The sequence below is a fragment of the Alosa sapidissima genome, chromosome 1, assembly GCF_018492685.1.
Source record: "Alosa sapidissima isolate fAloSap1 chromosome 1, fAloSap1.pri, whole genome shotgun sequence".
Taxonomy (NCBI): Eukaryota; Metazoa; Chordata; class Actinopteri; order Clupeiformes; family Clupeidae; genus Alosa; species Alosa sapidissima.
In genome coordinates this window covers 4,453,869-4,469,441 of record NC_055957.1, presented here as the reverse complement: position 1 = coordinate 4,469,441, position 15,573 = coordinate 4,453,869, and the positions used below count along the sequence as shown (strand labels likewise).

The window sequence follows — 15,573 nt, the reverse complement described above, 5'->3', positions numbered from 1 at the left end:
GTCCAGGGCAATTGACCTTTCGCGAAGTCCCGCCCCCCTTAGTTATGCTAAGTCCGACAGCTAAGACCGGAGTTGCATAGAACTTCAATGCTGTAAGCCTGTCTGTAAAAGTTACAACCTAAGAGTAGTGCTGGGCGGTATGACCAAAAATGTATATCACGGTATTTTTCTAAATTCTTACGGTTTCACGGTATATGACTGGTATTTTTTTTTCATGCATAATCAGATGTTCACAGCGTTTTCTACAGATTGAGGGAGGAATTGCTGCAGTACATTGACTAAGGATGGCCTATTTTACTGTCATGATGTAGAATAACTCCACACTAGTGGTAATGCAGTTTTGCATGGCCCCAGAAAATGATGCTGTTTACAAAGAGCCACTCATGATTCTAATGAAGAATCTAATCAGAATGCAAAGACAATTGCAGTCAAAATACAGAACTGTACTGTGCAAATTTCACAAACATATTGTAGCCTATAAAACCAATACAAAAAGTTGTGCAACTTTATACTTTTTTGAAAATTATACAATTTAAAATGAAACCTCTCTGCTAATATGCTTACTCTGTCAAATAGGCCTATCAGAAACATGCCTTATTGTGTGGTTTACATGACGTTAGTGGTAGGCTAACGTTAACTTCATGTGAATGTGGATGTCATGAGCTTCGGTTCGGTTCGCTAGGCAAAACATTAACAAAAAAGTTCGTTTTGGTGCACTGATGACAGTCAGGATCATTTCTAACTAGCCAGCGTGTATTGCTCAGTGCATGTCTATAACATGCTTTACTTGCTACCTGGATCATTTCAGCGAATATTCTTAAGGTGAGATGAATGATAAGCTCATTAAACTTCACTGTGTTTGGTGGGTTGCTAACTAACGACATCACCTACTAGCCAGCTAGTTGCTGTTGAACAATCTCAATAGAATTTTCGTGACGGTAAATCCCTTTCGCAGTATCCCTGAACGTTTTTCCTTAACTAAAGAAACAATTTAAGGTATTCTGTGCAACACCCTTAAATAAACCCCTTATCTAAGGATAAATTAAGCCTTAAGGGTCATACTTCAGGGGAAAAACTTCAGGTGTTTTGTGTTTACCCTCACTATGCAGTGGCACCATGCGTGCGTGTGAAAAAAGTCCCGTCTGAAACACTGTCGCGCGGCGCAGCGTTCCAAACGTTGTGTAATCAAATACACCGGTATGGCGGTATATTAAAAATTCATATCATAACGAAAATGTATACCGCCCAGCACTACCTAAGAGGCTCTTTTACAGAGCCACAGACCTGATTTAATTTAGAATCCGTTGAACAACTTCAGTATGCCATGGAGACACATGTATAAAAAGTAATATCTAGGTTTGTTAGGTGACAAACAGACGGGGGGCGAGTGGGACTCCCTGATATTAATAGCTAGCTGTGCTAGATTGACTTGCATGCATATTGCTAGGGCACCAGGTCATGTCATGTAAGGAACATGGTACTGCAAATAAACGGAAACATAGTCTACATTGCAGAGCGACTTCAACTTTATTAATTTATGGTGAATAAATGTTACACTAATGTGCACAGCCCCATGCTTTTCTGACGAGGCGACGCTAGCACGTTAGCAGCGGTTAGCTAACTATGCTAACCTTAGTTGTCTACGAGTCTCCTCTAAGTGACAATCATTTTATACATAATGCTGGCAGTGCTGAGAACAATAAACTATCTTGTTTATCTTACTTACATTGAGTTAACTGTTTGGCTTAATCCATAGATGTGGTGGAGCACTGTTTCATTGTGGTTTGCTAAGGAGTAAAGCTTAACCCTTTGCTTAAAATAGGGGAGAGCTGGGAGATAGATAGATAGATAGATAGATAGATAGATACTTTATTGATCCCCAGGGGAAATTCAAGGTCTCAGCAGCATACATACAACACAAACACATTCTTTAACAGCAGAAAGAGTAATTAAAGTATATAATATAAAAACACAACTAAGCAGTAAGGACAGTAGAAGATAAAGAATATGCTAAATATACTAAAATACAAATTATACTAACTAACACTTAATACAATATATAAAAATATACTAAAATACAAATTATACTAACTAACACTTAATCTAAATCAATTCTAAAAACAGTATCCACATAGTGGTGATTAATCAATCAGAGGCGCTTGCAATGACTGAGGCAGGGACTGAGCCTGTGATTCTCTGTGCATAGTAAGGTATGGTAAGGTGCTCTGTGTGAATAAGTGTCATGGTGATAGTGGTCATAGTGATAGTGCAAATGAGTAAGTGCAACAATGCAGAAATAAAGTAAAGTCTATATATCTACATATTTAACTATTTAAGAAAATGTATAAGTGTGGCCACAGTTTGGCTGTGGCATGGAGGGGGGGGGGGGGGGGGGGGTATGCATATGTGCTAATATAGCACGCAAACAGTGAGGCATAAAGACAGTGGTACAAGTGGCTAGTGGACAGACAGTACCAAACATGGAGGGGGTGAAGAGGGAGACAGACTATGCAGAGAAGTCTATCTCTCCTCTTCCCTTTAGTGAGGCATTGAACAGTTCAATGGCCCTGGGGACAAATGACTCTCAGTCTGTCAGTTGTGCAAGGCAGTGAGCGAAGTCTCCAGCTGATCAGGCTCTTCTGCTTAACAATAGTGCTGTGGAGTGGGTGACACTCATTGTCCAAGATGTTGATCCGTTTGTTCAGGGTCCTTTTGTCAGATAGTGAAGTGATGCACTCCAGTTCAGCTCCCACTACAGAGCCAGCTTTCCTTACCAGCCTGTCAATTCGCCCCACATCCTTCTTCCTTGTGCTTCCTCCCCAGCATACTACTGCATAGAAGAGGACGCTGGCAACAACAGACTGGTAGAACATCCTAAGGAGTTTACTGCACTCATTGAAGGACCGCAGCCTCCTCAGGAAGTACAGCCTGCTCTGCCCTTTCTTGTAGAGTGCATCAGTGTTGGCTGACCAGTCCAGTTTATTGTCCAGGTGGAGACCCAGATACTTGTAGGTGCTAACCACCTCCACATTGACCCCATCAATGTGGACTGGTAGCAGAGTGGGCTTAGACCTGCAGAAATCCACCACCATCTCCTTGGTCTTTGAAGTGTTAAGTTGAAGATGATTGAGTTTGCACCATTGCACAAAGTCCTCCACCAAGCTCCTGTACTCCTCCTGCCCGTTCCTGATACACCCCACAATTGCAGTATCATCAGAAAACTTCTGCATGTGGCATGACTTCTGTTGTAGCAGAAGTCAGATGTGTACAGGGTGAACAGGACTGGAGAGCGCACAGTTCCCTGTGGCGCTCCGGTGCTGCAGATCACAGAGAGACAGTTCTTCAGTCTGACGAACTGTGGTCGCTCGGTCAGGTAATCTGTAATCCAGGTTACCAGGTGAGCATCCACACCCATTTGCAAGAGCTTGTCTCCCAATCTGAGGGGCTGGATGGTGTTCAAAGCACTTGAGAAATCAAAGAACATGATTCTCACAGCACTTTTCCCCTTGTCCAGGTGGAAATGTGTCCTGTGTAGAAGATAAGTGATTGCATCGTCCACGCCCACTTTCTCCTGGTAAGCAAACTGTAACGGGTCAAGTGCATGGCGTACCTGGGGTCTGAGCATGCCTAAGACCAATCGCTCCATTGTCTTCATCACATGTGATGTAAGAGCGACAGGTCTGTAGTCATTAAGCTCACTAGGGTGTGGCTTCTTAAGGACAGGGGTAAGACATGATGTCTTCCACAGTGTTGGAACTTGTCCAAGGCGTAGGCTCAAATTGAAGATGTGCTTCAGTGGCTCCCCCAGTTCAGCAGCACAGGCCTTGAGTAGCCTTGGACACAGTCTGTCAGGCCCAGCTGCTTTATTGCTGCGCAATTTCTTAAGTTGGACTGTCACTTGATCTGTTGTAATGGTGAGGGGTATAAGGGGAGGGGAGGGGGAGGGGTGCATCTGGGATCTGTGTGTCTGATGGCTGTTGACTGAGGTCGTTGTCACCTCATTGTTCGTGATCGCCATGTGGGGGAGGGGTGCAAAATCCAGTGATTGTGGGGGTACGATAGCCTGTGATGATGTAGGTGAGTGTTGCGCTGGTATTGTGAGGGTGGGGGCTGGGGGATGGTGGACAGACCACCACCATTTGAGCTGGAGCAGGGCAGTCAAACCTGTTGTAGTGGTTCAACTGGTTCGCCCTGTCCAGGTCCTCCTCCACAGAGCTGCTGTTCTTCTTCAGGCCAGTGATAACCTTCATGCAGTCCCATGTCTCCTTCAAGTTGTTTTCCTGCAGCTTCTGTTCCACCTTCTTTCTGTAATCCTCCTTAGCTTCCTTCAGCTTGAATTTGAGTTCCCCTTGCACGCGCCTCAGCTCTGCCATGTCCCCCTCTCTGAACGCCATCTTTTTCCTGTTAAGAAGGGTCTTGACATTGCTGGTTATCCAAGGCTTGTTGTTGGGAAAGCAGCGTATAGGAGATAATTTAACATAATAACAAAAAAGCATAATCAAGATTGAAAGCCATTATTCTGTGTATCGGTGTTGCGTTAATCCCACACATGTTGTTTGGCCATCCCTTTTCCATTTACATCACTATACAATCCCATTAAACCGGAAAAAAATCACGGCTTCCAATGCATTTCTATGGAGCCGTAAGGTGAAGCTGTCGGACTTTATCTACATGTGCAGAGCTACTGGACTGCCATTGGCTCATCCGCTTTCGATGGGCGGGGCTTGCGATAGGTCAATTCCGCGCAAAACTGTCACATCCATATTTAGTTGGCGTTACGGACGTGACAGTTTTGCGTGGTATTGCCCCCGTATCGTTATATAAAGCTCTGTTCTCGCTGTCTAGCTTTCTCCTCTTTTGAGCAATCGATGATTTGAAAATAACTTACTTACTTATCGTTAACTTAGATATCCATCTGATTGTTTCTCGTCCCGTCTCCTCTCCTCGCTCGTTTCAGGCTATCAGTCTCTTCTCCATAGTAGGCTACTTTACTCACTGACTCGACTTTATCAGAATTCACAGATTTCACTGGCTGAGTAGCAGCAAGCGAAATGATGGTTCCTGAAGCTCCTGAAGTAAATGCTGTTATCCTAACCAACAAAACATTTAGCGCAGCTTTGAAATCTTACGTGAAAATCTAAATTAGGCTATTATGGTCAGGGTCCGGATAGGATCACGTCACGGTCCGGACTCGGACCGCGGTCCGCCATTTGGTGATCCCTGTACTATGCTATAAAACTCTCTTTATATACTAATATATTTGTAAATTTCCTTTGGGATGAATAATGTATCTCGCTAACTAGCCAACCATAACCCCTCCTTCCTACCTACCGACGACGATACCAGAGCCCGTCTACGGAGAGCCTGGCCACTCTGTATTAAGTCCCATTGTACCGAATTTTGGTTGCAGTTCCACTGGGGGCAATCGCCATGAGTGCAAAATGAATGAATTCTCTGACGATACTATAAAATATTGTATATAATTAGCTCACTTTCTGATGCACTTCCTGCAGGATCAGGTAGATGGCGCTGTGAAGCAGCTGCTGGCTCTGAAGGCTGAATTCAAACAGAAGACGGGGCAGGACTACAAGCCTGGCATGGCCCCCGCGCCGGCCACTGCTGCCCCTGCCGCCCAGACGTCCGCCCCTGCCCCTGCCCCGAGCCCCGGTCAGCCCAGCTCACCCCAGGCCCAGGCACTGTTCTCCCAGGTCTCCCAGCAGGGGGAGCTAGTGAGGAAACTCAAGACTGAGAAGGCCCCCAAGGTAAGTGGAGTCTCTCTCGTGCTCTTACAATGGTTCTCTCTCTCTCTCTCTCTCTCTCTCTCTCTCTCTCTCTGAAATATTTAACTATATTTCCCATTGATGGGGAAGTTTACTGAGACACCTTTTGTGATAATTTATAGCAATTTATGGACATGGTGCTTATTTTTAACTGATAAAAAGTAACTATTGACTACTGTGTTAATGCTACAGTAAATTAACTGCCAATATTTAAAAAAAATGACCAATAACTGTTGGTCCACCATGTGTCAGATAATATCACCTTGACAATGTTGCACTGAAAGACACTGTGTGTGTGTGTGTGTGTGTGGTCACAATATGTGTGATTAATGATAACGATTGTGTTGCCCTGATTGTCACCGTGTGTGTGCTGTCCTCAGGATCAGGTGGACGCTGCGGTCAAGGTGCTGCTGGAACTGAAGGGCCAGTACAAGGCCCTGACCGGCGAGGAGTACAAGCCCGTCACGACCCCCGGGGCCCCCGGAGGTGGCACGGCCGGCGAGGACAAGAGCCGCAAGGAGCGCGAGAACAAGTCGGAGAAGCAGGGAGGAGAGGGAGGAGGGAAGAAGAAAGGAGGAGAGAAAACTCCAGCGAACAAGGACGGAGGAGCAGGGGGAGCCGGAGGAGGAGAGGGACCCAAGAAACAAACCAGGTGTGTGTGTGTGTGTGTGTCTGGAGGGAACTCCATTGAGGACTTCATGATTATGGTATTAATCTAGATCTAGTCATATTTGCTGATGGCACAGCCTGGCTTGTGAGAGACCCTGAGGTTGGTGATTGACATGGTGGGACTGATTGCAGGTTGGGACTGGAGGCCAAGAAAGAGGAGAACTTGGCTGATTGGTATTCGCAGGTCTGTGGAATAACCTCTTGTTTGAGCATACTCTGGCATTTGGTGTATTTGTATAGCTCAGTTTAGCACCAGTTTATAATATTGTGTAAATGTGGCAACTTAAACCTACATTTCTAATATTTGTGTTTGCAGTTAAAAACAGACTGTATCTAAAAGTTCAAAAAGAGACTTTACCTCCATCTTTACCTCATGGCAGACTCTTGAGTGTCTCCTTCCTTCCTTCCCTCCCTCTCGTCCTCCAGGTGATCACGAAGGCGGAGATGATCGAGTACTACGACGTGAGTGGCTGCTACGTGCTGCGGCCCTGGTCCTTCTCCATCTGGGAGGCCATCAAGGACTTCTTTGACGGCGAGATCAAGAAGCTGGGCGTGGAGAACTGCTACTTCCCCATGTTCGTGTCCCAGGCAGCGCTCGAGAAGGAGAAGTCCCACATCGCAGACTTCGCCCCAGAGGTGAGCGAGAGGGAGAGAGAGATGGAGAGGGAGAGAGAGATGGAGAGGGAGAGAGAGATGGAGAGGGGGAGAGAGAGAGATGGAGAGGGAGAGAGAGATGGAGAGGGAGATGGAGAGAGGGAGAGGGAGATGGAGAGAGGGAGGAAGAGAGAGCGAGAGAGAATCAGAGGGAGAGGAAAGAGCAAAGATCAGGTTTATTGGCCAAGTATACTTGCATATACAAGGAATTTGTATATTTTGCCCATACGGGGGTTAGTGTACAACAACACACCCACAGAGAGAAGGAGAGCGAGAGCTACAGAGTGAAGATGGGGAGAGAGAGAATGAGAGAGAGAATACAGGAGAGAGAGAATGAGAGAGAGAATACAGGAGAGGGAGAATGAGAGAGAGAGAATACAGGAGAGAGAGAATGAGAGAGAGAGAATACAGGAGAGAGAGAATGAGAGAGGGAGAATACAGGAGAGAGAGAGAATGAGAGAGAGGGAGAATACAGGAGAGAGAGAATGAGAGAGGGAGAATACAGGAGAGAGAGAGAATGAGAGAGGGAATACAGGAGAGAGAGAATGAGAGAGAGAATACAGGAGAGAGAGAATACAGGAGAGAGAGAATACAGGAGAGAGAGAATGAGAGAGGGACAATACAGGAGAGAGAGAATGAGAGAGGGAGAATACAGGAGAGAGAGAATGAGAGAGGGAGAATACAGAAGAGAGAGAATGAGAGAGGGAGAATACAAAAGAGAGAGAATGAGAGAGAATACAGGAGAGAGAGAATGAGGGAGAGGGAGAATACAGAAGAGAGAGAATGAGAGAGGGAGAATACAGAAGAGAGAGAATGAGAGAGGGAGAATACAAAAGAGAGAGAATGAGAGAGAATACAGGAGAGAGAGAATGAGGGAGAGGGAGAATACAGAAGAGAGAGAATGAGAGAGAATACAGGAGAGAGAGAATGAGAGAGGGAGAATACAGGAGAGAGAGAGAATGAGGGAGAGGGAGAATACAGGAGAGAGAGAATGAGAGAGGGAATACAGGAGAGAGAGAATGAGAGAGGGAGAATACAGGAGAGAGAGAATGAGGGAGAGGGAGAATACAGAAGAGAGAGAATGAGGGAGAGAATGAAGAAGATAGAGGAAGAATGAGCGTGAGCAAAGGAGACGGAAATTGAGACAGAAGGAGTTAGAGAAGTAAAGAAGAGGAAATGAGACAGAAGGAGTTAGAGAAGTAAAGAAGAGGAAATGAGACAGAAGGAGTTAGAGAAGTAAAGAAGAGGAAATGAGACAGAAGGAGTTGGAGAAGTAAAGAAGAGGAAATGAGACAGAAGGAGTTGGAGAAGTAAAGAAGAGGAAATGAGACAGAAGGAGTTAGAGAAGTAAAGAAGAGGAAATGAGACAGAAGGAGTTGGAGAAGTAAAGAAGAGGAAATGAGACAGAAGGAGTTGGAGAAGTAAAGAGGAAATGAGACAGAAGGAGTTGGAGAAGTAAAGAGGAAATGAGACAGAAGGAGTTGGAGAAGTAAAGAGGAAATGAGACAGAAGGAGTTGGAGAAGTAAAGAGGAAATGAGACAGAAGGAGTTGGAGAAGTAAAGAGGAAATGAGACAGAAGGAGTTGGAGAAGTAAAGAGGAAATGAGACAGAAGGAGTTGGAGAAGTAAAGAGGAAATGAGACACACTCCTATTAACATTCCGAACAGGGGATCATCACTGCAGATCGGGACTTTTATGTTTTTACTATTTGTATTCCTGGAAAAGAGACAGAAAGCATTGACTGTATTTGAGAAATCAAACAGATCTTATCTCTGTTTTTCCTCGCTGTCCAAAGAGACCGGCGCACTGCCACTGCTCTCAGCATGGTGCTGGAGATGAATGGGAGTAAGGCGTTCTACATACTCCACGCACCCGACCGGTAGCGCGACACCGTGACGTCAAAATGACGTAGATCTTGCTGGCGCGCCAGGATTTTAGCCAGGTAGCGCACCACTCATTTTTTTCAGATGAGCGCGACAAAGCGGAAACAGGAAGATGGACTAGTTCGAGGGCAAGCGAGAGTTGCAGTGTTTTGTTACAGTCGTGAATTTGTAATAGTTTGCTGGATAAGTTAATAAAGTTACCAGCGAGAGTTGAAACACATGGAATTAAGAGGAAAGAATAGAAACGATTTATTTTCAAACAAAGGATATCTATTAAGGCCTGAACAAAATCTCTTTCCACTTCAGGAAATTACACAAACTCAGCCAGCTGCTAGCTAGCTAGCCAGCTAACTAAACTGTTTAAATTATTAAAATTTCCCTCGGGATGACTAAAGTATCTATCTATCTATCTACCTATCTACCTATCTACCTGTGCGCAGACCTTGGAAACTAGATGATAATGATGGTGGTAGTTGTGAATAGTAGCAACCAAAGTCTGAAGTACCATCACAGAGGCTAGCTAATAGCAGAGCCCGTTTACATTCTCTGCTACTAGTGTTTGTTAATGCAGCTTCTTCTGCTGTCTAATGTAGTTAGCGTTAATCTGTGTGTTTCACAACAGCGACACCTCTGTTCAGGAGAATATTGCAACTAGTGTCGTGACCACGACGCGCAAGGATAAATGGTTACGGCGCTTCTGTGACGTCACATTGTCACACTACAGGTCGGGTGGGTCGAGTATGTGGTGCACTTAAGGGAGGGGAGTGTGGCACTCCAGAGTGGTGAATGACTACAGCTCTGAAGAGACACCAATCATTAGGCTGGGTTGTGGTGACTGGAAAACAACCAAAATAGATCTCAGAGGGTGCAGAGGGTAGGGAAGGCCAATCAGCGAGCACTTTCTTATTCATCAAAGGCCTGTTATGTCTGCTGCAGGTTGCCTGGGTAACCAGGTCAGGCAAGACGGAGCTAGCAGAGCCGATCGCTGTCAGACCCACCAGTGAAACAGGTCAGAACCCCCATTCTCATGGCAACACACACACACTACACACACACACACACTACAGTCTTCTCCCAGTGAATTGTAATCATGTAAACAGTCTGGACATTAGGGAGGGGGCAGAGATGTAAAGTCCGGCTTCAGAAAGTAAAAGTCCTGCCATGTATTGGTTCTACCTGTGCACTTAACACAGGTGATCTCACCAATTAGCTGATCTACCTGACTTAAGAGTTATAGGCTGCTCATTAGAATCAGCTGATTAAGTGAATGGTTGGGATAAAAATGTGGCAGGACTTTTACTTTCTGATGCCGGACTTTTACACCTCTGGGGCGGGGTGAAAGTGTTTTGAAGTGAAAGTGTATTATAGTCTTGTATCCTGCCCATGTTAACCCTAATGCTCCTATCCTGTATTAAATATCCTGCCCATGTCAACCCTAATGCTCCTATCCTGTAATATAGTCATGTATCTTGCCCATGTTAACCCTAATGCTCCTATCTTATATTATATATCCTGCCCATGTTAACCCTAATGCTCCTGTCCTGTATTATATATTCTGCCCATGTTAACCCTAATGCTCCTGTTCTGTATTGTTGTCATGTATCCTGCCCATGTCAACCCTAATGCTCCTATTTTGTATTAGTCATGTATCCTGCATATGCCAAATGGGTGCAGTCCCACAGAGATCTGCCAATCAAACTCAACCAGTGGTGCAATGTGGTGGTGAGTGTGTCAATGCCCTGCATTTCTCTTCCCCCTCCATGGGTCTGTGTGCTGGAGAGTCTCATCTTCCCCACACCATGGGTCTCTCTCATCTTCCCCACTCCATGGGTCTCTCTCATCTTCCCCACTCCATGGGTCTGTGTGCTGGAGAGTGTCTTTGTACTCTCTCTCATCTCTCATTTGAGGATGTCTGAGAGCTGTGCTGTTAACATGGGGATAACGCCCTCTTCTGGTGTTGTGTGTAAAAGCTATCTCCTACTCTCCTTCACTGCCATCTACAGTAGTCTCTGAATGTTCTGACTTGTTTTTTAGTATAAAGATACTTACTTTGAGTCTGTCTGTATGCTGATGTATGTATCTCTCTCTCTCTCTCTCTCTCTCTCTCTCTCTCTCTCTCTCTCTCTCTCTCTCTCTCTCTCTCTCTCTCTCTCTCTCTCTCAGCGTTGGGAGTTCAAACACCCCCAGCCCTTCCTGAGGACCAGGGAGTTCCTGTGGCAGGAGGGGCACACGGCCTTCGCCACCAAAGAGGAGGCTGCAGAGGAGGTGAGGAGAGCAGGTGCAACACCTACACACTTACACACACACACACTTACACACACACACACACTCGCCACCAAAGAGGCGGCTGCAGAGGAGGTGAGGAGCGCAGGCGCAACACACACACACACACACTCGCCGCTGCATAGGACGTGAGGAGAGCAGGCGCAACACACACACACACACACACACACACACACACACACACACACTCACAATCACTCTCGCACGCACACTCGCTCACTCATATACACTCACTCACTCACATGCACGCACTCACTCACTCACATGCACGCACTCACTCACTCACATGCACTCACTTACTCACATGCACTCACTCACTCGCTCACTCACTCACATGCGCTCACTCGCTCACTCACTCACATGCACTCACTCACTCACTCACTCGCTCACTCACTCACATGCACTCACTCACTCGCTCACTCACTCACATGCACTCGCTCACATGCACTCGCTCACATGCACTCGCTCACATGCACTCGCTCACATGCACTCGCTCACATGCACTCGCTCACATGCACTCACTCACATGCACTCACTCACTCACATGCACTCACTCACTCGCACTTACTCACTCAAGACAGCAGAACAAATAGATTGCTTGTCTGTTCTTACAGAGTGGGTGCACCAGTGTGCACCAGGTTTCCAGTAGGGGTGGGCGATATATATCGTCTGCGATAATATCGTGATTGTTGTTTTAACGATGTGCAAATTTACATTATCGAGTATTTAAATTACTTATGGGGAAAAAACACTCAAAATCACGCATTGAAACCCCATACATTCACTAAATCCAGGAGGTGTATGCAAGAGAAGCCCCTTTGCAGCAGAGCAAGTGTCACATGATCGCTAGTGGGTCCACGTTGTCACATGTAGGCCTACTTGGGATTTTGTTCAGCTACTTCTGTTCACGTAGCATTAATGAGACAGTCACATTTTTTCCTACATGGTATTATATGGAGAGAAAACATTTGCCTTTGCGTATTTTAATAGTCAGTTGTAAACAAAGAACTTTTCTCATGTAACCCTTTTGTAAATGGACTGAAGTGCTCTAAATATCTATGTGTATCGATTATGCTAACCGTTAGCATCTCTATGGGATTTCTCATATACATTAGCCATAAGCTAATGCATTAGTTTCTATTCTGTAACTTGGAATGCTAGCCTACATGATTTTTCTTAAACAAAACATCGAAGGAAATAACTTAGATGTACTTTGCTGTTGGTCTGCTTAGTTTTACAGTGAATCCTAAGTAAAGGTTTTTGAAAGGAACTTCAGCTTCAGACTTTCTCTTGGGAAACTGTTAGGCCTAGTCATCTTCTTTAATGTACCTGGCTAGACCATGTCATTGCCACACACACAAGTGGGCAAAATTGGAAATGTGTCATAGAGTGACAATGCATTGGTTGATTTGGTTAAAAAGTCACAGGGTAGGTTATTGGTTATTATTGTATTGATGCTGTTCATAAATAATGAGCTGTAAAGTCATTCAGACTTCTACATTTTTTTTTTTTTTTTAAAGGATATCGACTAATTATCGTTATCGTCAAAATCACAAAAAATATCGAGAGATTGTTTTTTGTCCATATCGCCCACCCCTAGTTTCCAGTGATGTTGCATACAGTATGTTTCTTCTGCATAAACCAACACACACACACACACACAGACAAGGGAGAACTGACTGATGATCTCTCTCTGTCCCTGTTTGTCTCCTCAGGTCCTGCAGATCCTGGACCTGTATGCGCGTGTGTACGAGGAGCTGATGGCCATCCCCGTGGTCAAGGGCAGGAAGACGGAGAAGGAGAAGTTTGCTGGTGGAGACTACACCACCACTGTGGAGGCCTACATCTCCGCCAGCGGCAGAGCCATCCAGGTGGGCACAGTGGACAGAAAGGGCCCATCGTCACGGTCACTCTCAGTGGTGTTGAGATTTATGTGGTGCATGTTGCACTGAAGACATTTAAGAGCGACGGTTGTGCTCTTTGCATTCTGCCCTGTTGTTTGTTTCACCAGATGTTTTCCCTCCCTCTTCCTCTTCCTCCCTTTTTCCTCTTCCTCCCTTTTTCCTCTTCCTCCCTCTTCCTCCCTCTCCCTCTTCCTCCCTCTTCCTCTCCCTCTCTCTTCCTCTTCCTCCCTCCCTCTTCCTCCCTCTTCCTCTTCCTCCCTCTTCCTCTCCCTCCCTCTTCCTCTCCCTCCCTCTTCCTCTTCCTCCCTCTTCCTCTCCCTCACTCTTCCTCTTCCTCCCTCTTCCTCTCCCTCCCTCTTCCTCCCTCTTCCTCTTCCTCCCTCTTTCCCTCCCTCTTCCTCCCTCTTCCTCTTCCTCCCTCTTCCTCTCCCTCCCTCTTCCTCCCATTTCCTCTTCCTCTCTCTTCCTCTTCCTCCCTCTTCCTCACTCGGTCCAATCTCAGGGTGCCACGTCTCACCATCTGGGCCAGAACTTCTCCAAGATGTTCGAGATCATCTTCGAGGGACCCCAAGAAGCCGGCGAGAAGCAGTACGCCTTCCAGAACTCCTGGGCATCACCACGCGCACCATCGGCGTTCTCACCATGGTGCACGGAGACAACATGGGCCTGGTGCTGCCGCCCAAGGTGGCCTGCGTACAGGTGAGAGGAAGAAAAGGGTGGAGGGAGGGAGCGTTTCACCTGTTGGGAAGGAAAGAGGGTCCACTAGAGGGTCCTGCTCTTGGTTGAGTTGGTATTTTACTTGTACTTTTCTTCATTTCTTTCTTTCTTTCTTTCTCTCCTTTCTTTCTCCCTCCCCCCTCTCTCTCCCTCCTCCCTTCCTCTTTCTCTCTCTCTCTCTCTCTCTCTCTCTCTCTCCCCCCTTCTCTCTCCCCCCCCCCTCTCCCTCCCTCTCTCTCTCCCCCCCTCTCCCTCCCTCTCTCTCTCTCTCTCTCTTTTCTCTCTCTCCTCTTTTCTCTCTCTCTCTCTCTCTCTCTCTCTCTCTCTCCCTCCCTCCCTCTCTCCCCCCTCTCTCTCTCCCTCTCTCTCTCAGGTGGTGATCATCCCGTGTGGGATCACGGTGTCTCTGGCCGAGGCGGAGAAGGAGAAGCTTGTGGTCCAGTGTTCCAAGTACCTGACCCGTCTGCAGAAGGCTGGCGTCCGCGTGCGCGCCGACATGAGGGACAACTACTCCCCCGGCTGGAAGTTCAACCACTGGGAGCTTAAGGTATGGCCACGGACCTCGACAAGAAACTTCAGATGACCTCTAAATGTTTCTCAACACCTACATGTACTGTAGCAGCTAGATGATGGAACTGTTGCTAGGTTACTGAGAATTTTTTGGTGTTTTGGTGTAGTTTTTTTTGCTGAGTTACAAATGATTCTACATTTTGGTCGTAGGGTAAAGTGTTCCTTTCTTTCTGTTCTCATATCTGTTACTTTCTATTTCATTTCACTTTTACTTTCGCTATCTTTTGGTGTGAAGATGATACTGATGTAATTCTCTGAGAATGTGTGGTAATGGTTGAATGGAGTTTTTTTTTTGTTTTTTGTTTTTCTTTCTTTCTTTTTTATGAATCTTTTATTGTAATTTTTAAACAATGCCAACGTCATTTCAAAATAGCGGGTGTCTAAACAATAATTACAAGACCCCGTCTACCCAGCCCTCCTCCCTGATATCCAACCCATCACCCATATTCCCTCCCCTCAAGTGCCCCATACACTATGGGGTTTTCTCGTCTGTCCTCCCTTCCTTCCTTCATCCCTCCCTCCAGTCTTAGTCCCTCCTTCTAATTAATTTTGTGAAGAAACGATAGGAGGGTGGTCTCTCCCATTCCTCCATCCTCCTATCGTTCAAAATTAATTAGAAGGAGGGACTACGACTGGAGGGAGGGAGGGAGGGAGGCTGGACAAAAAGACCGATGAGAACCCCTATAAGGAAAGGAGGCGTTTGACCCATGTGTGTCCCCTCTCCCAGGGCGTGCCCATCAGGCTGGAGGTGGGGCCTAAGGATCTAAAGCAGGGTCAGTGTGTGGCCGTGAGGAGGGACACTGGAGCCAAGATCACGCTGCCCGAGGCCGACACCGACAAGAGGATCACGCAGTTGCTGGAGGAGATCCAGAACAACCTCTACAAGAGGTGCACGCACGCACACATGCACGCACACGCACACGCACACGCGCACACATACACACGCACACGCGCACACATACACACACACACATGCGCGCACACACATGCGCGCACACACATGCGCGCACGCACACACATGCGCGCACACATACACATACACATACACACACACACACACACACACACACACATTGTTTCTTGAAGACATGTAAATGTTTACGGTTATGTGA

At 46.3% G+C, this 15,573-nt stretch overlaps 1 protein-coding gene across 1 annotated transcript in view; it reads left to right on the top strand.

The window, feature by feature from the left end:
• The window catches only part of eprs1 (glutamyl-prolyl-tRNA synthetase 1), a 40,173-nt gene that overhangs the window by 22,499 nt on the left and 2,101 nt on the right, over window positions 1-15,573 (top strand). The window contains 12 exon segments of the mRNA XM_042103213.1: window positions 5,514-5,762; window positions 6,161-6,432; window positions 6,582-6,633; window positions 6,876-7,085; window positions 9,924-9,996; window positions 10,630-10,709; window positions 11,151-11,252; window positions 12,986-13,141; window positions 13,677-13,782; window positions 13,785-13,873; window positions 14,265-14,438; window positions 15,189-15,349. Of these exon segments, the coding sequence (XP_041959147.1) occupies window positions 5,514-5,762; window positions 6,161-6,432; window positions 6,582-6,633; window positions 6,876-7,085; window positions 9,924-9,996; window positions 10,630-10,709; window positions 11,151-11,252; window positions 12,986-13,141; window positions 13,677-13,782; window positions 13,785-13,873; window positions 14,265-14,438; window positions 15,189-15,349 (1,724 nt within the window).